The following is a 26,891-nucleotide window of genomic DNA, read 5'->3' as shown; positions in this document are numbered from 1 at the left end:
ATATAAATTCTCCATCTGCTTCACTTCTGTGATATTTTAAAAATATGCTTGCTATGAAGTACAATAAGACACTTTATGTAGTTGTGAGTTTAAGAATTTAAATTAAAAATTCAGTGATGAGTAATAGTTTTTCTTATATCTGAAGACTCTACCACTTTGTCTACTGTTAACTCTTATTCTAGTTTACAAAGGTATATATATCGTGGGTGTTTATCCCCTTAAAATCCATACTCCATCAGAGATATAGCTCCTCTTTCTGTCCGTAGTGAGAGCTATTAGTGAATGGTATAGTTAGACCTGAGTTCAAATTCTGTTTTTACCTCTCAAATAAATTGCATTCAGTCTCATTTACTCATTTGTGATATAAATACACTGTAATCTACTTTTCATAGCTGTTATAAGAATTAGAGAAAATGTTTGTAAAATGTCAGATCCTTTGCCTACCTCTGAGTAAATGGTAGGTAAGTTGTTATTGCTGTTATTGATGAGTAATGCCCATTTGAGTACTTTGAAATATGATATAGACACTGGGCTATATATGTACATTAAAAAGCATATGCTGGATTAAGGAAAGTGAGTGTAGAATCCCAGGGGGAGTTTATAGATCTTTCTGGAGCAGACCATTTCTGTTTCATATATTTGCTCAGACGTAAAAATAAGCAAGTCTATCTTTCAGTCTTGACTTTGGAAATAGATTTTCACTTCTAACAAAATATTTTTCTTCTTCTTCCTTTTTTTTATCTTAAGGGTGCTATTTTCCTGGAAGGTGTAACTGTTAAAGGTGTAACTCAAGTAACAACTCAACCAAAGTTAGGAGAGGTACAGCAGAAGTGTCATCAATTCTGTGGCTGGGAAGGGTAATAACCATTTTAAAGTTTTAAGTAAAACTTACTCTTACTCTGCAACATTTAACATTAATGCAAACATTGGCACAGTTTCTTTGCTCCTTGAAGATTGAATGTTTACACAGAGTGCTTAAAAAGATATCAAGCAAGAGTTTATCAGATTTTTTTCAAGAACAGTTGAGTCAAAATTAGACTACTAGACAGTTGAGTCAAAATGAAATGACTCAGACATGTCTTCTGAATAGAATAGAAAGTTACTTTTGTCACTATCCAGTATTTTAGTGTGCTTGATTCTACTATTGCTGATTAATGTTTGTATCACCATATCATTTTATTAAGGGAGAATAGGTGGCACTTGAATGTACCACATTTTCCAGTTTTTCTGTAATCAGAAACCTGGGGGAATCAGTTTTATGTATATAAGTGTATTTATATAAATATGTTCTGCCCCCCACCATGACCTGAAAATATCTATCAGTCATTTCATGGGAGGAGATTCAGGAGAGAGTTCATTGTTCTAATCTTTTGCTCTCAGGTCTTGTCTATGGTCATTTCTGTTGATCATTGCTGTCTGTGGCAGAAAATTGTAATACAGCTGGAACGTGATGAAACAGGATTGCTAATTGTTAAAAATTCTTCATATAAAGAACTTTTTGCCTGGTATATTAAGATCAATTACCCAGAAATAATTTTAACTAAAAGATGAAATGAAGTAATAATGATTTCAGTGTTGTGTTAAACCCTTGCCAGTGTACTTCAATCTTGACCTATATTTCTCCTGTTTTGTCACTTCTGGGCATCTTTTGAGCAGAAATTTGCCAACCTTGTAGAGTTAATGCCAAGTTGGCAGAGTCATGATGGAGGAATATGAGGTCTAGAATAACGTATGATAATTAAGGCAAGCAAGATTGAAACTTCTTCCTGAAGTAAACTTGTAAACATACCTGCTTTAGTTTTAGATCATGAATATTAATATTTAAAAAGCCCAATAGTTATAGTATGTAGTGGCAATTAGAATCTTGTTAACTCACATCCAAAATGTCTAGAAGATAATGTTTTGTTAGCATTCTTGGGAAAGCTGATATTTTTCCAGTTGACATTAATCTCATGATAGGGAGAATGTTGTGGTAAGTGTGTGACTAATGTGAGATTGGTTTAGGACGTATTGCTTTGTATGGATGCCAGCCATAATAGTAATAAAATGTTCTTCTTTAAGGTCTGGATTCCCTGGAGCACAGCCTGTTTCCATGGACAAGCAAAATATTAAACTTTTGGAGCAGAAGCCATATAAAGTAAGCTGGAAAGCAGATGGTACTCGGTAAGTTAGATTTCTAAAACAAATTATACAAATAATTCTAATACTTGAAGAATACTGCTTTGTTGGTAAAGAAGGTTTGTACTCTTGGAGTGTGAATTTCTGACTTGAACAGCAAAATAATCATGTTTCAAATATATAATTTTTGTTTTGCTAGTATTCTTAGTTATGTAAGTCAGTTTCTCTCATTCTGCTTCATTTTTGGTTTCAGACTTCTTTTTTATTAAAGATTGTATTTTTGAGTAATCTTTGCAGCCAACATAGGGCTTGAACTCACAACCCTGAGATCAAGCGTTCCATACTCCACCTACTGAGCCGGCCAGGTCCCCCTGCCCCCCAAGTTCTGTTAGTTTGACATAAATCTATACCAAATTTAAGTTTGAGAGTGTTTTCTCTTGATGATATTGTCCTTTTTGGCATGTCTGCTGCCCACCACCTGTGTTATGTGGTTGTTGAGCACTTCTAAAATTAACAGATGTGTTGTCAGTTTATAATCTAAAAATTACCTAGTCTTTCTGATACTTTGTTCCTTCGAATATTTTGTTCTCTATTTTGTTCCTTCGGATATTTTTCTCTTAATTTTTGCTAATACTTTTTGTGATTTTTATACACGCTTGTGGGTGTTATAGTCTTACAACAAAGCTTATCTTCAGTTTGATATTCTTATGCTTTTAATTAGTATAAATTTTATGATCCTCAGTAATATTTAACTTTTTCTATTTTGTAATCCTTATTTTTATGGCATTGCAATATGTATTTTTTCATCAAATGTTTTGATAGTTGAAGTAATTATTTTAACAGATGTTAATATAGAAGTCCTATTAACTTTTTCAAAATAAAGACAATATTTCAGAATAATTGACAGAACATATATATAGTTTAGGTTTTTTTTTCCAGTTTTATTGAGATATAATTGACATATAACATTATGTAAGCTTACGGTGTAGAATGTGTTGATTTGGTACATGTATAGATTGCAAGATGAGTACTGTTAGCTAACATCTCCATCACTTCACATAATGACCATTTCTCTTTTGTGGTGAGAATATTTAAGATCTGTTGTCTTAGCAACTTTCAAGTGTATAATACAGTATTATTTACGGTCACCACTATGGTGTACATTAGATTCCTGGAACTTATTTGTCTTGTAACTGGAATTTTATACCCTTGACCAGTACTTCCTCACTTCCTCTACCTTCTCAGCTCCTGGTAACCACCGTTCTAGTCTCTGTTTCTATCAGTTTGATTTTTTTTAGATTCCACATGTAAGTGCTATCATCTAGTATTTGTCTTCCTCTGACTGACTTATTTCACTTAGCACAATGTCCTCAAGGTCCATCTGCGTTGTTGTAAATGGCCGAATTTCCTTCTTTCTTGTGGCTGAATAATAATCCATTGTATTTATATAGCACATCTTTATTCATCTGTTGATAGTTATTTAGGTTGTTTCCATATCTTGACTATTGTGAATAATACTGCAATTAAAATGGGGATGCAGATATTTCTCTGAGATGCTGTTTTCACCTTTTCATTTTTAAATGTTATTTTGAAGACGATATAGGTTGCACTTAATTTTTGTAAGAAGCGGGGCGCCTGGGTGGCACAGTCGGTTAAGCGTCCGACTTCAGCCAGGTCACGATCTCGCGGTCCGTGGGTTCGAGCCCCGCATCAGGCTCTGGGCTGATGGCTCAGAGCCTGGAGCCTGTTTCCGATTCTGTGTCTCCCTCTCTCTCTGCCCCTCCCCCGTTCATGCTCTGTCTCTCTCTGTCCCAAAAATAAATAAAAGTTGAAAAAAAATTTTTTTAAAAATTTTTGTAAGAAGCTTTTGAATGTCAAGGTGGCAGTTACACCTTTTGGATCATGTTATCTTCATCTACATTGTGCTTGTGGTGACCTTAAGAGATATCTATGAAGATATGGAGTGGGGCAGGTACAACTTGATTTTAATGTTAGGTGAATATAATGACACTATTTCAACATGCTTTGCTTTTTAGTAATTATATATATATATATATATATATATATACACACATACATATTTTATTAGGGAATATATCAAAATATTTCCTTTCATTTGTCTTTCTCTGTTGGAAACCCATCTTTCCTTCCAACCTTGCATTTTCTAGCTTTTTGGGGGGATGGATTTTATGAGTAACACAGGCTCATTAAACAAAGTTCAGAAAATAACAAGTGAAAAGAAGAAACTAAGTGATTTTATCACATAGAGATAACCATTATCATCATTGTGGTCTTGATTTTGGTTTTTTTTTTTTTTTTTTTTTGGTTATAAAGCAGTTGTATTTTTTTTTTTTTTTTAATTTTTTTAACATTTATTTATTTTTGAGACAGAGAGAGACAGAGCATGAACAGGGGAGGGGCAGAGAGAGAGGGAGACACAGAACCGGAAGCAGGCTCCAGGCTCTGAGCCATCAGCCCAGAGCCCGACGCGGGGCTCGAACTCACGGACCGCGAGATCGTGACCTGAGCTGAAGTCGGACGCTTAACCGACTGAGCCACCCAGGCGCCCCTATAAAGCAGTTGTATTAATGCTTAGTGTAGTGAATCCAAATAGTTAAATAACAAGTATGTTTTACATATGTGTGTTCATTTTTTCATATTATTTTGAATTTAAAAATGAAGTAAATTAAAAAATTAATATTAATACATGGTAAAATTTTAAGCAATATAGAGATATCAGATGGTAAATTTAAGTTTGCCTTGTGTGCTTCTAAGACTGTTCATTCTACAAGGATAAATTTATAAGGATACATACAGCTAACGATTCAGATACAGACAATTGGGATGATTCGTCCCTTCCATGCCCTCCTCCTTATGGATGTATAATTTTGAAGGATAAATAAAAATTCCCTGATTATTTTTAATGTTAAAATTATATCTAATTTTTTTGGATTAGAATAAGTTTGGAATCTATTAAAGTGGTAGTAAGGATTAGCAGAAGTTAAGTTGTTGATATATATTTTTAATAGCTATGTAACAATGTCTTAGGGTTTATTAATAGATATGTAGTATTGTAACAGTGTTACCTTTGTAACAGCTTCCTACCTCTGAGTGGAGAAGGAGTGAAAATGATGAGGTGCATTTCTCCAGACTTGATACTATAAAATGGCCCCGGGGATTTGGGAGTGAGGCATAATTTTGATCTGATGAGTTTCATATTCTGGATATTCTTTACTTTCTACCTTGTCTTCTCCATAATATCCAGGCTGTGATCTTGGCAAACCTTGAGCAGAATAACAAAGTCTGTAAAATTTGCCATTTGTATTCAGCCATCCTACATTTATTTTCCCTCCTCTGCACTTGTATGCTCCTTTCCCCATGTCTCAATGCTGTCAGACCTATAAATGATTCGCTACAGTAATTTGAGCTAAGATGTTTTGACTGATAATGGAAATATCTTATTTCTCATGGACCTGTGCTCCACCAAAAACAAAAGGAGAACCTCTAAATATCTTTTTGAATAACTACTCTGTCTTGTGATGCTTTAATCTGTGAGGAAAAATTTATGTGACATTTTCTGGACTAGTGCAAAATCTTTCTTTGGCACAGTAGAATTTAAGGCCAATAGCATGGGGGAGGGACTTTCTGTGATTTATAGGGTGAAAAGAACCTCGGAGGGCTGTAGAATGGTCTAGGAACCCATGGAATTAGAACAGCTGATCAATAGCCATGAGCCCTAGACTCCACTTTATGTATTCATTTATTATTTATTTTTTTATTTTTTTAAGTAGTCTCTACACCACTGTGGTTGACAGTGAGATTATGACCTTTAGATTAAGAGTCGCATGCTCTACCCACTGAGCCAGCTAGGTACCCCACTTTATTTAAAGCCATGTTGTGAAAGGGCGCCTTGGTTCATGAGTTCGAGCCCCGCTTTGGGCTCTGTGCTGACAGCTCAGAGCTTGGAACCTGTTTCAGATTCTGTGTCTCCTTCTCTCGCTCTGCCCCTTCCCTACTTGTGCTCTGTCTCTCAAAAATAAATAAACAGTAAAATTTTTTAAGGTCATGTTATGATAGGGTTAGGGACCTCTTTTTATTATCCTTATTCCCTAGTTTATTGGCTATTTATATATTGTATCTAGCAACAGTATTTAGATGGAAGGATCTCTGAAATTGAGTGTGCTATGAGACCTGGATAGAGTTAGCAATAAAAGGTAATGCCTAGGAATTTTTATTAGTCTGGACAAGGCCTGGAGGTAATAGTGACAGTTTTGACAGGAATCTGTTGTAAGTTCTAAAACATTGTTGAATAGGGACTATTTCCTTATTGTAAAGCCAAAGAATATAGATAGAAATACAGAATTCCTTAAAAATGAAACAGTGAGAAATTTGTATTAGTTATATAGGTAAATTGGTAAACACTAAACCACTGCAGTCTCAGAAATAGGTGGAATCATTTTGTTTGATAGAAGATTTAATAATTGTGTGTCTTACATTTCATTAAAATCAGACTTTTAAAAATGAGATGTCTCCTTCTGTCAGAACATAGTATTTCTGTCTTCATAGCACTTTTCATTATCAGAAGTTACTTTTTCCTTTCTAATTATTTTACTTCTGTATCTCCTACTATATTGTAAGCTTCACAAGATTAGGGAGCAAGCCTGTCTTTTGTACCTTTATATCAACAGTGATCAGCAAGGCATTATGCTAGTAGATATTGAATGAATATCTATTCGGAGTATTCAGAATAGTATTGTGTGTTTTATGCTCTTGAGAGATCTGTAGCTTCTATAGATTGAAATATTCTTATTTTATACTTTTCCTCTTTTTTTAATTTTTCTTTTTTTACATTTATTTATTTTTGAGAGACAGAGCACAAGTGGGGGAGGGGCAGAGAGAGAGAAGGAGGCACAGAATCGAAGCAGGCTCCAGGCTCTGAGCTGTCAGCACAGAGCCTGACGCGGGGCTCGAACCCACAAACTGCGAGTTCATGGCCTGAGGGATGCTCAACCGACTGAGCCACCCAGGCGCCCCTCCTCTAAATATTTTTCATGATCTTTTGGTTCATTGAATGGATTGAGAAGGGAAGAAAGAAAGTCATTTTAGAAAAACTGTACTGAGGAGTAGAAAGAGCACAGAGATAGAAGTTAGTATACTGCTTACCATTAAATGATTAAATGAAAGAATACAATACTTAATCAGATAGCATAAATAAGATGTGTTATATCTAGGGCACTACATATAACTTGACCCATGGGAGAATTATACTAAAATTAATGTGTAATTTGTGATTAATGAAACCATGGCATTGTAATTGATAGTACTTGATAAAGGACTTGTAAAATGTGAATATATACATATTTCGGAGCTATTTAAGATTTAATGATATGTTTGTGCTTATAACTGATTTTTTTGATGGATATATTGCATAAATGTAAATAATACTACAGAATAACAAGTTTGAGTGTTCTATATCTAAAAAGCAGTATTTAAGTCTTAAAGGTTCATTGACATATTTGGAAATTAGAACCAACGTTAATTAACACTTTTAAAGTTGGGAGAAAAATTAGGTGAAATGAGAGTATTGGAAGTTACCGTGAAACCGAGCTTACCAGCTCTAAATAAGACTAATAAGAGAGACAACACATGTGGTTAAGAGTACATTGCTTTCAAGGAAGATAAGTAGCGTTTGTGGTTTGGTCCTCTTAACTTTGTATCTCCATGCCTTGCATAAATGAAGCAAATTTGAGCCTTAGTTTTCTCATATGTAAAATGAAAATAATATTCTTAGGGTTGTAAGTTTGTAGTGAAGTGTTGATATAAAGTGCATTCTAGAATAGCCCTGATATATAGTAGATGCTAATATATTTTTTAAAGTAATTATTGATAGGTATGTACTTACCGTCATTTTGTTGTTTTCTGGTTGTTTTGTAGCGCTTCTCTGTTCCATTTGTTCTTCTCTTACTCTCCTTACAATTTATGACTTTCTGTAGTGTTATGTTTGGCTTCTTTTCCTCTTTATTTTCTCTTTTTTTCATAATTTTTCATCTAATTAGGGCCCTTTCTTTTCCACCTTAACGAAGTTCCTTTAATATTTCTTGTAAGGCCCTTAGTGGTGGATGAACTCCTTTACCTCTTGTTTGTCTGGGAAACTCTTTATCTCTCCTTCAATTCTGAAAGAGAACCTTACCTTGTAGAGTATTCTCGGTTGTAGGTATTTTTTAGCTCTTTAAATATATCATGCCACTCCCTTCTGACCTACAAAGTTTCTGCTGAAAACTCCGCTAATAGCCTTATGGGCTTTCTCTTGTACATAACCTTTTGCTTCTGTATTGCTGCTTTTAAAATTCTTTAATCTTTACATTTTAATTACTCTGTGTTCTGATGTGGACCTCCTTGGGTTCATCTTGTTTGGAACTCTCTGTGCTTTATTAACCTGGATGTATGTTTCCTTCCCCAGGTTAGGGAAGTTTTCAACCATTATTTCTTCAAATAAGTTTTCTGACCCCTTTTCTCTCTTATTCTGAGACCCCTATGATGTGAGCTAATACATTTTTAAAATGAAACCTGTATTAACAAATAATTCTTGATATATTTGGGCATAACCTATTTTGGGGTGTATGTGTGCACACATGTATTGTTGTCAAGAAATCATAAAATTGGAAGGAAAGAACACTTTTACCCTGTAAAAGGCTACATAGCATAGTGACTGAGATAACAGACTGTGGAACCAAACTGCCCAGGTTGAAATTTTGGTTCATCGTATTACTACCTTTGTGATCACACTTTCCATGTTTGTAAAATGGAGGTTATACTAAAATCAGTTATTCGGTTTTGTGATAATTAATTGAGTTAACAAATGCAAAATAGTTTTTAATTGTGCCTGGTATTTTGCCTTCACTGCTGTTATTCTTCTTGTAGAAGGGAAGCTATTTTACCCAAACTGTTAAATATGTAGAAGTTTTATATTGTGTTTCTGAGCTACTTTATGTAATCTAGTACAGTGTTTATATTTTTCTTGGAGGTTTGTGTTGAGATCCTTTCATTTTATTTTCCAAACTGTTTTTAAAATTTCCACATACACCATTCAAATGAAAGTTCATTAAAACATGTAGCCTCTTTCAAATTTATGTAGGATCTTTGTTTAATATTTTGTTTCATACGTGTTTAAATATTAGTGTCCAACTAATACTTAAAATGGGAAAAACATTTAAAACTGAGGGTTTTAAATCCCCTCCGACTCCCACAGGGGGATTACTGCTCTGAATAGGACTTTTGTTATTCATTGCTTCATTATTAGAGAAACTGAACCAATTCACTGTGCCAAAAGCAGACATAAACTTTTTCCACATGGCTTACAACATTATTGCTTTATTTTTGTCAATGTATAGTTGAGTTATAATTTATATGCAGCATATAGTTCATTGAATTTTGACAGACGTATACCTCCATGAAATCACTGCCATAATCAAGATACAGATCATTTTATTATCCTAAATGTTTTCTCCTGTCCTTTTTGTTTTAAGTTTATTTATTGAGAGAGAAAGGAAGAGAGAGAGCTAGTCAGTGCACGTGGGGGAGGGGCAGAGAGAGAATCCCCAAGCAGGTGCACCCCTCCTGTCCTTTTATAGTCAATCCCTTTTGCTGCCACTAGCCCTAGTCAGCCAACATCTGTCATTACAGATTGCTTTGCATTTGCTAGAATTTTATATACATGGAATCACACAATGTGTACTTTTTTGTGTCTGACTTTATTCTTTCAATATAATGAATTTATAACGATTCTAAAACTCTGTTAGTGTGTATAATAACAATTTGTTCCTTTTTAATGGAGTCTTACTATAGTATATGGATATACTATATTTATTCACCTGTGATAGATATTTGGGATGTTTCTGGTATTTGGCCATTTTAAATGAAGTTGTAAACATTTGTGAGTATGTAAGTCTGTGTAGGCATGTTTTCATTTACATTTTTTTATGGTTTATACTTTTGATGTTTCTAAGAAATATTTGCTTTCTTCAAGGTTGCAGGATTTTTCTTAATGTTTTTTTCCTAGAAATTTTATACACTGGGGCTGTGATACATTTTGAGTTAATTTTTGTATATGTGTTAGGTGAGAGTCAATGTTAATTTTTTTCCCAATGAAAATCAGTTGTTCTAGTATCATTTATTGGAAAAGACCATCCTTTTTCCCTTTAATTGTCTTGGCACATGTGTTATAAATCAATTTACTGTATAGCTGTTGTTGTATTTACTGTTTCATTGATCTATGTGTCTATCCTTACCGTAATGTCTTGAATTCTTTAGGATTATAGTAAGTTTGAAAATCGGGTAGTATAAGCCTTCCAGCATTGTTGTTGTTTTTTAAAAGTTGTTTGACTGTTCTAGATTGTTTGCGTGTTTTTTAAATGTGAGAATCCACTTTTTAGTTTCTCTGAAAAAGCCTGCTAGAATTTTCATTTGATTTGCATCTAATCTACATGTACCAGTACTGAATGTTCCAACCCATCAACTTGGTATATCCCTCCATTTATTTAAGTCCTCTTCTGTTTCTCTGGGTAGTGTTGTGTAGCTTTCACTATAGAGATCTCACATGTCTTTTGTTAAAATTTTAAAAAAGAACCTGTGTTTTTATATTGTAATTAACTGCCTGTTTGCATGTGGCCCTGAAAGGAGGCCATTAAACTTGGAAATCATTACTTGGAAATTTAAATGGAAATGCCTAATACCTACTGACTTTGAAAGGAGGTTCCTTGCTTTGAATTCAGAAGTACCATCTCAGCCATGGCAAGTAGTTCCATGAGGACACTAATCATTTGTGCATGTTGATATTGTACTAGCAATCTTGCTGAACCTCTTGTTCACTAACTCACTATGTTTTCTAATAGTGTGACTATAGATTTTTTGAATTTCCTATGTGTGTCATATCTGGAAATATTTTCTGTTTTCATTCAGTCTTATAATCAGTACTTGTATGTTATGGTATTAGACTTCTAGACAATGCAGAATTATATGGTATTGGGTAATCTTGTCATGTTTCTAACTTTAGCAGGAGCAGTTCTCAGTTTTAGTATTAAGTATGGTATTTGCTGTAGGTTTTACTATATAGCCTTGATCTAGTTAAGAAAATTACTATTCCTGGTTTGCTAAGAATTTTTATCATCATTGAATTTTATTGTATGCATTTTTAGTGTTTATTGAGATAAGTCATATGAGTTTTTACCTTTAATCTGTTAATTTACTTAGTAGTGAATTAAACTGATAGATTTTCTGAAGTTGAACTACTTCTTCTCCAACATGATGTTGGATTCAATTTGATGGTTTTTTGAATTTATGTTTGTAAGCGACATAGATCTGTATGTTTTTGTACTGTCTTTGTGTGGTTTTGATACAAAGATTGTACTACTCTTTTAAAATTTTTTTTTTTCAACGTTTATTTATTTTTGGGACAGAGAGAGACAGAGCATGAACGGGGGAGGGGCAGAGAGAGAGGGAGACACAGAATCGGAAGCAGGCTCCAGGCTCCGAGCCATCAGCCCAGAGCCCGACGCGGGGCTCGAACTCACGGACCGCGAGATCGTGACCTGGCTGAAGTCGGACGCTTAACCGACTGCGCCACCCAGGCGCCCCTTTTTTTTTTTTAATTTTTTTTTTTCAACGTTTATTTATTTTTGGGACAGAGGAGACAGAGCATGAACGGGGGAGGGGTGTACTACTCTTTTAAAATGAATTGGAGAGCTTTTCTTCTTGTTATATGTCTAGATCATTTATATAAGTCAGAGAAGATGTGTTATTCTTATTAAAGTTGTAAGAATTAAAAGAGGTGATTACTTTAAACCAGTTAGTATACTGCTTAGCATTAAGTGATTAAATGAAAGAATACAATACTTAATCAGATAGCATAAACAAAGTGTGATATGTCCAGGGAACTACTACATATAACTTGACCCATGGGAGAATTTCAAGGGTAGATCTAAATCAGTATTGGTCATAGTGGAGATGCAGAGAAGGTGAGGGTCTGTTATAGTTGGGTGGAAATCCAGTATCAGGATAAGTGATATCAGGGTATTGCAGATGCAGTTGGAATTGAACTGTTGTGTAATTATAAAATTCTGCCTTTTCACAGATCCTGTAGAATATTCTGGTAAAGGTAATAAGAACTTTTATAATAGAATTTCTCTGTAATTTGTAATGCAATAAAGAGAAATGATCTGTCTTTAAAATTCATTCATTCAAAATTAATTCAGTGTCTGTTAAAAAATGATGAAGATATAGAACTATGTCAAAATTTTAATTTTTTTTTTTCAACGTTTATTTATTTTTGGGACAGAGAGAGACAGAGCATGAACGGGGGAGGGGCAGAGAGAGAGGGAGACACAGAATCGGAAACAGGCTCCAGGCTCTGAGCCATCAGCCCAGAGCCCGACGCGGGGCTCGAACTCCCGGACCGCGAGATCGTGACCTGGCTGAAGTCGGACGCTTAACTGACTGCGCCACCCAGGCGCCCCAGAATTTTAGAATTAATCTCATGTTTTATTTTCCCTTCCCCTTCAAATTTTATTTTCTTTTTAATCTAGAGATTAAATAGTATAAATTTAATTTCAACTAGTTGTGAATCGTTATCTAGGTAAAAACCAAATTCTTATTCTTATTTTATTTTCGAGAGAGCACATGTGGGGGAGGTGGAGAGAGCCACAGAGGGAGACACAGAATCTGAAGCATTGTCCAGGCTCTGAGCTGTCAGCACAGAGGCCAGCGTGCTGAAGCTTACAAACTGTGAGATCATGGCCTAAGCCAAAGTTGGATGCTTAACTTGCTGAGCCACGCATGCATCCCCAAATTATTTTTTTTGTAACTACTATTGTCACATAGGTGACAAAGTCAAAGGTAATAACTCACACTATGTGAGGGCAAAGTTATGGAATGATTTGTAATAGATAAGCAAAAGTCTTCTTATGAATTAATCATGATGAAGGCAAGCTCCACGAGGGCTGGATTTTTATCTTCTTAAAAAAAAATGAATTATTTATTCTCTCTGCCAAATAGATTTCTTTTTGTTTTTAATAAGGTCTACACCCAATGTAGGGCTTGAACGCACAACCCTGAAATCAAGGGTTGCATGCTGTACTGACTGAGCCAACCAGGTGCCCCAGGATTTTTATTTTTTTAACCAGTGTGTCCTCAGTGCCTAGATTAGTGCCTGGCACATGGTAGGCACTTAATAAATATTTATTGAATGAATTGGTCTGTGAAAAGCTGCTAATGTCTTCACATGAAAGATAAGGGAAACATAGTGATTGTGAAATTCTTTAATTTTGATTTATCTTACAGAGTGAGTGTGAGTGGAAGGGAGGGGTAGAGGGTAAGAGGATCTTTTTTTTTTTTTTAAATGTTTGTCTCTCAACAATAAATGGAGTGCGAGTGGGGGAGGGGCAGAGAGAGCTGGAGACCCAGAATTTGAAGCAGGCTCCAGGTTCTAGGCTCTGAGCTGTCGGCACAGAGTCCAATGCAGGGCTCCAATTGAACAAACTGCGAGACCATGACCTGAGTCAAAGTCAGACGCTTAACCAACTGAGCCACTCAGGCACCTCAGAGGGAGAGAGAATCTTAAGCAGGCTCCTTGGTGCTCGGTCCCACGACCCTGGGATCATGACCTGAGCCAAATCAAGAGTCTGATGCTCAACCAACTGAGCTCCCCAGACACCCATTAGGATAGAATTTAAAGCTACATAGACTTAAGAAAGAAACAGCTACTTTTGTTTGGATTTATGTAATGTAGGGATGATCTGTTATTTCCATAGAGTTGTAAAAGGATTAAATGAAGTAATTAAAACACTTAACATTCAGTAGTCAGTAGAGAAAAGATAGCTATATATGCATATACTTATCTTCTGACTTGCATATAATATACACACACATACAAGCATACCCTGCTTTAAGAAAAATTGAATTTATAAGGTAAATGTGGGACTTGGATTACAAGGAAAATTTTTGCAGGAATTAAAAAGCCACTTAGGCATTTATGGAAATGTAATTTATAGTCAGCTTTTTATAACACATCTATTTAAGTAAGTGAGATACATTTACATAATGTTTCTTGGAGGAAATTGTAGACAGATTCATTCTTTCTGAACCCTGGTCTGGGAATCTCCTTTTTTCATCCATTCAGAAATTATATTGAAAACTCATACCTCCAGGGCTCTCTGTCTAGTGCCAAATGGGTCAGGAGTGCTTAAGACAGGATCCCCAGTTTTAAGTTTTCATCTAATCCAAAGTTTAGCAAATGTTTTTTGCAAGGGCCTGATAGTAAATATTGTTAGCTTTGTGGACCATGTTATTCCTGCCTCAACTATCTCAGCGCGGCCCTTGTAGCACAAAAATTCATTTGTTTACATAAACAAATGAATGTAACTGTGTTCCAGTAAAACTTTATTTACAACAACAGGTAGCAGGCCACATTGGACCTTTGGATCAAAGTTTGCCAATCCGTGATCAAATACATTCTCCTTACAACTCAAATGTGCTTTCCTTTCTTTATAAGAAAGTGTAAAAGTGAGCTTAAAGTAGGAAAACCTACGTTTAATACAAAAGTATTTTTGTTTTAAAATTTGCTTCAGTAAATTATAAAAGTTGAAAAAAGTTTTCTTCCCAGGCGCCTGCGTGGCTCAGTTAAGCGTCCGACTTCGGCTCAGGTCATGATATCACCGTCCGTGAGTTTGAGCCCCACGTCAGGCTCTGTGCTGACAGCTCAGAGCCTGGAGCCTGCTTCGGATTCTGTGTCCCCCTCTCTCTCTGACCCTCTCTCGTTCATGCTGTGTCTCTCTCTGTCTCAAAAATAAATAGACATTAAAAAAAAATTAAAAGAAAAAAGTTTTCTTCCTGTTAATAGTAAGTCATTGGTAAGCCCCTGGTACTTTGACAAGGTGTTTTATGTAATGTAGGTAACTCAGGAAATGTATAACTTTAAAGGAAATTTAAGCCTTTTTTTCCCATAAAAATCACATTCCATGCCTTTGTTATAATAGAGTCCTCCATGTATGGTGATGCTCTGTATGTCCTAATAATGTACTTAGTGACTTACAGAAATAGCTATTGTATGGATAAACTAATTATAATATGTTCAGGCAATTTCTGTATTTGCTGCTATAAGGATTTTATACAGAACAGTGTAATTACCCCAGGTAGTTAGTAGCTTGCTTGGATCCTTTGATATGTATCTCATTAATGATGTTTGTAGCAGATGTTTATTCTAATGACTGGAGCTGAATGTTCAGACAGGAACAGTGAGGATAAGGTAATGAAACGCTAGACTAGAAAAGTCTGACATGCTGAGAAGAATATTAAAGAGGTTTCAGATGTCTCTGGAATAATTTTCAGTGAACTACAAACAAAAACCAAAATATGTTTTATGTTATTTAGGAACAAAATGAGTAAATCAAATTATGATCAATTAAGTAATATGTATACTACTTTAATTTAGATTTGTTCACTGAGCTATTTTTCATTTCCACTTGAGGGAAGGGATTAGAGCAAATGCTAATTTGCTTTAGCTCTTTTTTTTTTTTTTTTTTGACTGCAAAGCAAATTGTTCCTTATGTAACATAAGAACCTTGAATGTTAGTATTAATAAGAATTTATCTCTTATTTACTAATAAGCATTAATTAAAACCATATATCATATTCAATACTTAGAAACTTCCTACTATATAAAGTTATACCTGAAAAGGATTTAAAACTTTGAACTGTTCTAGGAAAACTTAGAGTTTTGTAGAAGTGTCTAAGGGGTCAGAATCCAGAAATAAAGTGTTTGCTTCAATCATACAAGTAGTGGCAAAATCAGCAATACAACTCTGATCTTCTATAGCTTTTTTCTTTATTGTTCTGTATTCTAGTATTTGGGCTGTTAAAACTTGGTTTATGGTAGTTTTTTCTCATTATATAGTTAATGTTCGGGTTTACTAAATGTTTAGCATCACACCTCTGGTGATAAGCAGAAACCGTTAGAGTGTAGAGCAGATTACCTCACTGACAGACTCTAGCCCTGTTTTTTTTTTTTTTTGTTTGTTTGTTTTGTTTTGTTTTTTTTTTGCAGTAATTTCATTAGAACCTACTGGAAGGGAGCCAGGCCAGTTTTCTTGCAACTGGTAGGAACACAATAATGCTGTGACTCCTGTGTTTCTGTTTTATCATGGAGAAGAGAGACTAACAAAGAATAATTAGAGGTCAGTCAGAAACACTGTTTAGTGATCTAAAGCTATAGTTGATATCTGGTGGTAAATTAGTTAAAAAAAGAAAGTAGCAGAACTCCTTTTACTCCTTCTTTAAAGCCTGACTCTTATGTGGAGCCTCACTATATAAAATAAGTCAAAGTGGTGCTACTTTGGGTGTTGCACATTTTCAGAGAGCATGTGTGGTTATATTCCGGGTGGTCTTTAATGTCACCGTGGGACTTTTTTAGGGCAACAGTCCCCAAACCACTGGGTGTTTGGGTTACATTACCATCATGGTTATATTACCGTATAGGATACTTTTATAAAAAAACAACAACAACAAAATTAGAGATCCAAATTCAATAGGTCTTGCTTGTTGTGGAGAATCTACTTTGAAAAGCACCCTAGTTGATTCTGATTTCTAGTCCAGTTTAGGAGCTATTGCTTAAGGTACCCTGTGGAATATAGTGTAAAAATCAGTGATCTGAATCAGAGTAATGTTTAGCCAGCCATTGAGTTTTAAGGATACGGCTGAGAATTTGTTCATTAAATGATTACAGGAGATGCATATAAAATACTTAGTATAGTGTTCAATGGATGTTATTGTAGTCATAGCTAAAGACTCCTTGGAAAACTGTGGGGTTTTTTTTGTTTTTAAAAAAATTTTTTTAATGGCTATTTATTTCTGAGACAGAGACAGAGCATGAGCAGGGGAGGAGCAGAGAGAGGGAGACACAGAGAGGGAGACACAGAATCCGAAGCAGGCTCTAGGCTCTGAGCTGTGAGCACAGAGCCTGACACGTGGGGCTCGAACGCACAAACCATGAGATCGTGACCTGAGCCGAAGTCAGTTGCTCAACCGACCGAGCCACCCAGGCACCCCGGAAAACTGTTTTTACATGCAACCCAACATTTAGTTTCCTAGAGTTCATTCACGATTCTCCTAGGGTGTAGTGTAGTTACTGCACCAGAAGAAAAGTAGGTATTGGTCAAAAAACAGTCTAACATCTTAAAACCAAACTTTGAAATCGGTATCAGCTGGTCACATCCTTAGGATTTACTAATGGATAAAAAGATTGTTTAAACATTAGTTTCTTTGACTAAATGCTAATTATGAGAGTTATTCCTAATTTATAGAGAGATTGTCCCTGAAGTGGTGGTACTTAAACATGAAAATCAACTGAATTCAATATCTGTTACCAAATCTGGGTAGAGAAGGCTTAGAGCTAAACAGAAACAGGTAAAACCTCTGTGGCAAATACAGGTGCAACCCCGAGGTAGAATTTGCAGCTCCCCTTATTTTAGGTGTAGCAAACATCTAGAACTTTGAAATATTAAGAAAATCCTTTTTTTTTGTTAATATTTCTAAGCACATGTATTTTATTTTATTTATTTTATTATTTTTAAAAGATTTTAATTTATTTTTGAGAGAGAGAAACAGAGCATGAGCAGGGGAGGGGCAGAGAGAGAGGGAGACACAGAATCTGAAGCAGGCTCCAGGCTCTGAGCTGTCAACACAGAGCCCGATGCGGGGCTCAAATCCATGGCCTGCAAGATCATGACCTGAGCTGAAGTCAGGCACTTAACTGACTGAGCCATTCAGGCGCCTCTAAGCATATGTATTTTAAAATACAGCTAGGCTACAGGGCCCAAATACATGAAAGAAGATAATATAGGACAAAGAGATTGACTTTGTCTCTTTGGTTATTCATATAGTCAGTAAATATTTATTGAATATCTACCATATGCCAAAATCAGAACTAAACTGCATTAATATTTTTGTATTATTTTTTTATATTGACATGGACAATTTGCTTTATTTTTCATTTATTTATTTTTTAGAGCATGCACATGTGAGTCATGGGCTGGGGGAGGCAGAGAGAGAGAGAGAGAGAGCGAACGAGCATATCTTACTTGGGCAGGCAGATGGATGTGGGGCTCGATCGCACGACTTTGGGATCATGACCTGAGCCAGTCAGGAGCTGGACGTTTAACTGACTGAGCCAGGTGCCCCAAACATTTTCCATTTTTAAAGTATACTAAATTATGGCTTAATTCTTGTCAAGATAAAATTATTTGCTTGCATTTGAACTGTTTTTATTTTTTTGTTATATATAACTAATGATCTCATACCCATCTTTGTGTAGGTTATGATGAATATAGTAAATATAGTACTTAGATACTTAAAGAGTATGGAAAGTTCTGAAGTCCTTGATACATATTGCCAAAGGCTCTGTGATACACCCCAAATACCATTGCCTAAAAGGGCCCATTTCACTGCATCCTTGGCAATTTTGGGTAGTTTCATAAATAATGATGTAGACAAGTTGACAGTCAAAAATAAAATTTTGTTATTGCTTTAATTAGCATTTTTAAAAATATCATTGTGGTTGCTCAAGTTTATTTTGGGTTTTGGCTATAGCAACAATTTATTTTTTTAAGCAATAATTATTTTAACAGGTAACACTTGGTGAGCATTTATGTATACTAGACATTGTTCTGAGGACTTTACATAGAGTAGCTCATTTCATGCACATACTCTGAAGTGTAGATATCGTTATTATTCTGGTTCTATGAATTAGGGAAATGAGGCACATAAGGGTAAGTTTTTCAAATCCATACAGTTACTTAAGTGACAGTAATGGGACTTAAGTAACAGGATTTGCATGCAGGTGGTCAGGCTGCAGATCCTGGGATCCCTACCACTATACTGTATTATAAACTGTATTTCTTTTATTTCTATATTGCCAGATGATGTTTTCATTATTCTTTTTCAACATCTCTTTGATTAATTTTACTGTTTTATTCTTATAGGTACATTTTTGTCTTAGTTTCTACTTATTCTGATATTGTCTTCCTTATAAAACATTATATAGGGAGATTAAAAGTTCTTCCTGTGAGAACTTTTATCCCACTCCTTGGGATAGTCAATATTAAGAGTTGGATGTTTGGTTCCTGTGTACATTATGCCTCCATCTACCTGCCTGCTACCTTCTTCCTTCACTGCCTGAGCCTCCATATAAATCGGATATGATATATATTGTTCTCTTTTAAGTGAAATATAGGAAAACTTTACCAGTTTTCCTCATGTTGCTTTGTGATGGTAATTGGAATAGCATTGCAACTTTCACTTGATGGGAGAATCAGTATGTTTGCAGAAATAGTATTTATTGCTTTACTAGGTAATTATCAAGCGACTGTAGGCCTTATAAGGTCTCAAAGATGATAGGCATACTGTAGGTAAACAAAATAGAATTCCTACTGTGAAGCAGCTTTAAGATACAAGAGTTGTAGTAAAACTATGTATAGTACAAGACAATCAATAAGGAGAGGTACCAAACAGCCGCTAAAGAGTATTACTTGGTATTCCATATGAAATATGAGTGTTCACTGTGATTTTAGGAGTATAATAGTGGATATCCTACATGAACTTTTAATTTTGATAGTGGAGTAAGTAAGAGATACAAAAACATTTGTTATTTAGTATTGAATAGTGCTACTGCCTAGGCTGAAGAACATTTGTCCTCTACCCCTATTTTAGCTCTGGAGCTGTCTGTCGGGTGAGATGTTAAATGGATTTCATGCTTCTTTTTTCACAATTCCTTTACAAATTGGTTTTTTGCTCAAGTGCTCTAACAGTCCATTATGTATGATTATAGAAATGGCAACTACTGGTTTGGGTAAAAAAGGGAAAAAAAACTGTTCCTCTTTGTGAATCAGTGAAAAATTGTTGAAAGAATGATCATTGATTTTTAAAGAATGTGTGCTTTATACAAAAGAATATTGAAAGTAATCAGCTATGTCAGGAACAAATAAAAAATAAAACAAACTTTTTGAATATTTCTTTTGATCTTTTCTTTTTATGAAGACTGATTGCTGTATAAAAATGAAAATGATTTTCATATCTTTCTGCCCTTTTCATACATGGTGTTGCCTAAACCATTGTAAGTGGCTTTTAAATTTTATTCCAGATTAAGCCAAATCTGAGCAGTGGATGTGGCATTACTCTCTGATGGAGAACCACTTAAAATGATACAGTATTGGGGTGCCTGGGTGGCTTAGCTGGTTAAGCATCTGACTCTTGATTTTGGCTCAGGTTACGATCTCACCATTTGTGAGTTTGAGCCCCGTGTCAGGCTCTGTGCAGACAGTGTGGAGCCTGCGTGGGACTCTCTCTCTCTCTCTCTCTCTCCCTAGCCCTGCCTCTCCCCTGCTTGTGTATGCACTGTCTCTCTAAATAAATAAATCAACTAAAAAAAAAAACAACAACAAACCGGTATTTTATGTATTTAATTTGTGTGACTATGAAGTTCTAAAAAGCATAACCAAGAAAGACTTCTTATCTGTAGAACTGGTAGGTTCATGAGATTAGTTTATATAAGGATTGCAACTAATTACCCGATTTGTGCAATGAATAATAATTTTGCAGTATTCTATTATAGTGAAAGCTTTTCAAATCTTCTTAATTAGGTCAAGATCAGTGAAGATGCCTGTACCTTACTAAACCTTTTCCATTATTAGTAGTTGTGAATTTTTCTAACTTGGACTTGATATGTCATAAAAATGTGTTTGTATTGTGATTCTGGTCTTGTAATAATGAATAATGATAGTGTTTTAAAAACTTTTTCCCCATTATGAAAGTAATTTGTATTCATTATAGAAAATTTAGGAAATGAAGATAAGGAAAAGGACAAAAATGAAAAGCATCCATAATCTTCCCAGTTAGTGATGGTTGTTGCTTCTCACATTTTGGTGTGTATGCACTTAGACCTTCCTCTCTTGTATGTATTATTTTGTTTAGTTAAGTGAAAATGTATTCATTCCATGGTATTTTTCAGTGTGTATTATGTGCCAACTACCACTCAAAGTGCTGGAAATTTATTACAGTGATCCTTGCTATTAATGGAGCTTCTATTATGTTTTCTACATAAACTGTTTAATATCTGTGACTTACAGTTCAGTAATCTGCTATTTTTACCTAATCCATCCTAAATGTTTTTCCATTTCATTAAACATTTTTTGTCTGATGACTACAAATTACTTCTTTATTAAGATAATACTTGCTCATGGTTAAAAAAACAATATTGGAAAGCATATAATGGAGGGCCCCATTCCTTCCTTTTCTCCATCAGTCCTGCTCAGTAAAGGCAACCACTTGAAACTATTTCTATTTTTTACTTATCCTGTGGTTATATGTAAATCTAAATAATATAATTATATCTCTTTATTAATCAACTTTAGGTGAATTTTTAGAGTGGTTATGGGGAATGTGGTACAAAATCTTTGTGTTTCCCTTTACTTCTAGTTTCTCATCTTAGTTATACTCTTGTTAGTTCTTTATTGATCAAGCCTGAATATTTAGACTTCCCTTCACTGTTCTGATAACCCCTATAAGAGTGTTTGTTGACTCTTCATATTGTAAGATGAGGACTTTAAGAGTTCCCTGCCTTGGGGCGCCTGGGTGGCTCAGTCAGTTGAGCATCCTTCATCGGCTCAGGTCATGATCTTGCAGTTTGTGGGTTCGAGCCCTGCGTCGGGCTCTGTGCTGACAGCTCAGAGCCTGGAGCCTGCTTCGGATTCTGTGTCTCCTTCTCTCTCTGCCCCTCCCCCACTTGTGCTCTCTCTGTCTCTCAAAAATAAATAAATGTAATAAAAATAAATAAAGTTCCCTGCCTTCATCTACCTCTCTTATGTTTAATATTTAATATTAAACTCTAACTTTAATATTGTCAACTTCATTTATATTTACATGCTGTTTGGTGAACATAGTTTTTAAAACAATATTTTAGGTCTCTGGTTGAATTGAAATGGTGAAAATACCTAAAAATGTCTTCACTGGAACTAGTTATATTAGTGGAAAAGATTACATTTCCTTTTTTTATCATGTGAAAAGAGGACTCTAATTTCTCAAACATACAGGGACTTAACACATACATTTGAGTACAAAGGAATTAGAAGGATGGAGAAACAAAAGTGTCACCTGGAGATTAGTGAGCTGCTACTACCTCTGCATTTTTAAAAATTAAATTAAAAAAAATTTTTTTTTTCAACGTTTTTATTTATTAATGGGACAGACAGAGACAGAGCATGAACGGGGGAGGGGCAGAGAGAGAGGGAGACACAGAATCGGAAACAGGCTCCAGGCTCCGAGCCATCAGCCCAGAGCCTGACGCGGTGCTCGAACTCACGGACCGCGAGATCGTGACCTGGTTGAAGTCGGACGCTTAACCGACTGCGCCACCCAGGCGCCCCTTTAAAAATTAAATTTTTAAAAAAATGTTTATTCATTTATTTTGAGAGAGAACAAGAGGGGGAGAGGCAGAGAGAGAGAGAGGGAGAGAGAATCCCAAGCAGGCTCCGTGCTGTCAGAGCAGAGCCTGACATGGGACTCGAACCTACGGACTGTGAGATCGTGACCTGAGCCAACATCAAGAGTTGGACTGACTGAGCCACCCAGGTGCCTGATCAACTTCTTAAATCTCTTATGAGAATACTATATAGAGGGTATTTAGAGTTATTTTTTCTTTCTCGAGCCATCTTTTTTCTTCATGTTTCTGGTTTTCCTGAAACGTATGGTGATTCTTGATTGGCGATTTGCATTTAAAAACGAGGCAGAAAAGCTGTTTGGAAGCTCTGAATGTGGGCTGGATTTGTCAACTGTAACCTTTGCTTTTTAATAAGTACTTGTGCTGGAGGACCTTTTAATCTCACTATTCAGAGAGGTCTGTGTTTTGGGGCACCATTGCCCATGTGTGTACAGTTGCTTTACTTCTTCCTCTAAGGATTTGGTTCAGTTTCTTTAGAGAAGAACCCTCTGCTGTTGTTGTTTTTTCCTTTTGCTTAGGAGGTAACCTACATGTCTTATGTATGTGAGTTGTAGGGATGTAATTGTTTTACATTAGTTAAAAATAACCAGTCCCTCTTTTTTGGTCCATTTGTTACTCTAGTCATCCTTTGTAGTTGTCCGGATCTTCTTTAGGGCCTTGCAGAATGGGCAGCTTCATTTGTGGATGTTGTAACCTCTGTGCAGTGGTTCTTGGCACTTCTCCATCTATTTTTTGTTGATCAGAAATTTACTGAAATAGTTCATCTGCAGATGCTCTTCCCCCCTTCATTTCATTATCTTCATCGTTGTGTGTTGCATTAGTTATCTATTGCTACCTAACAAATTACCTCAAAATTACCCCCCAAAGTTAGCAGCTTAAATAAGCTACAAATATTTATTACCTCATAGATTTTGAGAGCAATTCAGTTGTGTGGTTATGGCTCTTATGAGGTTGCCATCAAGCTTTTCCAAGTCTGCTGTCATCTCAGGGCTCCATGTCTCAGTTCCTCACTGGCTTTAGACCTGAAGCCTCCATTCCTTGCACTGTGGGTCTGTCCACAGGCTGTGGGGGTGGGGGGAGGAACCTTTTTTTCTACCTCTTAGATTCTGTGTTTGGGGGCCAGTGAATTAAACTGACAAAAGACCGTAAAGAAAAAAAAAAAAAAAAAACAACGAAGTTTATTCATATGCATATAGGAGTTCACAAAAGAAGTGGTTTGCTAAAAGACTCAAGTTAGGGGTTTATATACCTAAGTTAATAGGGAAGAAGGAGCCGGAAGGAAAAACTGTTATGTAAAGAACAAAAGGGTTTCTTTGGGAAAGGCAAATGTGTTTTTAGGGGAACAAATGGGAAATAAGAAAGTTTATAATAATGTTTGTTTATGCTGGGGTGAGTGGTCTTTTTCTGTCTTCTTCAGGGCTGTAATACTCCCCCTGCCCCCTAGGGGATTTAAGATAGTTTCACTCTTATTTTCCTTTCTGGGAGTAAAACCTCCCTAAAGAGGGAATTTATGGCAGCTCTACTTCCAGAAGTTTCTGCTTTTAGTCAGCTAAGTGAAGCTCTGAGGAGGCTTTATTCTTCATTTGTTGAGTCTCAACTGTCTTCAGCTTAAAATACTTGTCATACAAACATTGGGGTTCCAAGTGGGTCCCTACAGCTGCCCGAGTCTTTACCACATGGCAACCAACATCCCCAAAGAGCAAGTGATCTAAGAGAGTAGTTACTCCAAGGTATCCAAGATGGAAGTAGTCTTTTATAATCTAATCTCAAATATGACATAAAATCACTTGTGCCATATTCTGTTTGCTGCAAGTGAGATACAAATCCAGCCTTCACTGAAGGGGAGAAAAATTAAGTTCCACTTTTTGAAGGGGTGGGGAGTGTCAAAGAATTTATGGACTTGTGGCCATATTTTTAAAATCACCAGATGGCTACTGTATGTATGTAAAAATTTTTTTTTTTTTTTTTGTTATTTTGATATGTCTCAGGAGGAAAAGGACTCATACTGGATCTCCTATATTCCATTGTATAGAATGTACCATAATTTATTGGACAAATCCTGTATGGCTAGAAATTTAGATTGTTTTGAAAATTTTGCTCTTATAACCGTACTGTGATAGTGTTTTAGGTAATTTTTTTCATATGAGTTATTTTACATATGATAGTTTATTGTAATTATTGCTGTTTTCTTTATGCTCTAGAATATGTTTATGGGAATATACACATATCTTTTTTAAAGTAAAATTGTAGCATTTTATGCAGTGTATTTTAAAGATCATGTTCTAAACTAGTATATTTTAATGATTTATTAATCCCTGAAAGATTTTTTTATCATATCATCCCTCAAAAATTTTTTCCCAGTCACTTTTGATTTGGTTCTGGCATTTTATTACCTCACTAGGTGGCAGCAGAGTAACAGCTTTAATTCAGGCTGCTTTTGTAGCAGTAGAATTCTAGTGGTTCCCAGTGCATTGTACATCTGTTACATACCTATAATATTAGTTTGGGATGTTTAGGAATTTAGTAAGGATTAGGGAGAATCATGTATATAAGAGTATCGAAAGCATGGTAGTTTTGATAATGTTGACATATTCTTTGGTGCATTGCATCAAAATGGTAGTGTCATTTTGGAAGTATTTTTGTAAATTATGATTACACTATATTAAAATCCCTAAAAGTATTTTGTCTGCTTCAGAAAAATGCATTGTTCTTACATAGGAATCTCAAAGAATGAAAGAATGATGTGAAGTTTGTTTGTTTGTTTGTTTTTTTAATCCCATGTGGGCTTTTTTGCTCTCACTTGTCTGTGTTGGGAGCAAAGGAGTCTAACAGAAAAACTTGATGCTGGAATGTAACTCCTTTATTTTAGATAGTGAAATTTATGGTCCTAGGATAGAAAAGTCATTTGATTTGTGTGTGGTATATAGAGTAGTGATTTTGACATATGTGCTCTATTATATTTTAGGAAAGAAATTTCTATGACCATATGCTTTCTTTAAAAATCATATATAGTATTTTTACTTTCTTGGGGGACTATGTTCATTTTCTTTATGTTTATGGTAATTTGGTTTCCAAAAGTTTGCATTAGTATCTGTGAACTAGTTAAAGAAATTGAAAATGAGTAATTCTGACAGTTCTTTTTAAAATTGGGAGCTCTGATTTGAAGATTTTATAGGCAGCCCATCCTGGTACACTGCGTTTCTGGCTTTCAGCCCAGCTCTAATGTTGCTGCTGTTGCTGATATTTTTGCTGGCAGGTGAGCTTTCTTGGACACATTTTATTTTAGCAAGATTTTGGGATTTAGAAAATTTAATTTTTAAAATACTTTTGCATGGGCAGAGAACTAAATTTTGTCTCTCCGTGAATTATTTAGAATGATATTTAAGCCTTTGATGTGTTATAGTAGCCCGATGATATAAACTTGTTGCTAGAGGTACAGACTACAGTATATAAGTACAACAAATGAAATTGTTGCTTATGTTATAACTTTAAACAAGTGAACATTGAGTCTACTCTATGATCTGGCCTTGGCAGTTGCCTTGATATTATGAGTCTATATTATATTTATTTTTGTAGCCTCACTAGTATTTAGCTACTTGTATTTAGTATTTAGCTATTGAGAGTGGTACATCTAGAATATCTCCTGGTGCTTTTATGCGAACATGAACAAAGACTAGTGGAAACCAGTTAATTTCTAATAGTGTGATCCATTAAGTATTATTTACTAATGAATGGAAAAATTAAAATTAATTTAGAACAATTGGTACTCTTAGATATAGTCTTACTTACGTTTTCCCTATGTGTATGTCTTTCTTAAAAATACCTTAGTTGTACTATTAGTTCCCTTTATAAGTTTAACATAAGTAGTTGAGGATCTTTATGGTAAAGTATAATATCTGTGTTACAAGTAAAATCGTTATAGATGAGGTCTTTCTCTCCTTTTTATTAAAATAAGTAACAAAATATTCATTGCTCTGGTAGAAATGATATGAAAATAAAAAGATGTTTGCTTTAAAGAAAATTCCTAATTTTTGACATTTTTTAAATGGTAGCTGTTCTGACCATGTGCTTGGAACTACCAAATAAAATATTCTAATGTGTGGTCACTTTCAGTGGCAAAGTTTTGAGAGAAAAATTAGTTGAGAAGTGCATATTTAAAAGAAAATTTAAGACCTTGTTCATGGGGTGCCTAGTTGGGTCAGTCAGTAGAGCTTGTGACTCTTGATCTCAGGGT

At 35.2% G+C, this 26,891-nt stretch overlaps 1 protein-coding gene across 1 annotated transcript in view; it reads left to right on the top strand.

Annotated features, from left to right (window-relative positions):
- Window positions 1–26,891, top strand: part of RNGTT (RNA guanylyltransferase and 5'-phosphatase) — a 313,020-nt gene that overhangs the window by 41,300 nt on the left and 244,829 nt on the right. The window contains exons 7-8 of the mRNA XM_040474144.1: window positions 748–857; window positions 2,062–2,163. Of these exons, the coding sequence (XP_040330078.1) occupies window positions 748–857; window positions 2,062–2,163 (212 nt within the window). The remainder of the gene's footprint in view (window positions 1–747; window positions 858–2,061; window positions 2,164–26,891) is intronic.

This window comes from Herpailurus yagouaroundi, unplaced genomic scaffold, assembly GCF_014898765.1.
Source record: "Herpailurus yagouaroundi ecotype Mexico unplaced genomic scaffold, PumYag 139, whole genome shotgun sequence".
In the NCBI taxonomy this organism is placed as follows: Eukaryota; Metazoa; Chordata; class Mammalia; order Carnivora; family Felidae; genus Herpailurus; species Herpailurus yagouaroundi.
The sequence above is the reverse complement of the archived record's forward strand: the minus strand, read 5'-3'. Positions and strand labels throughout refer to the sequence as shown.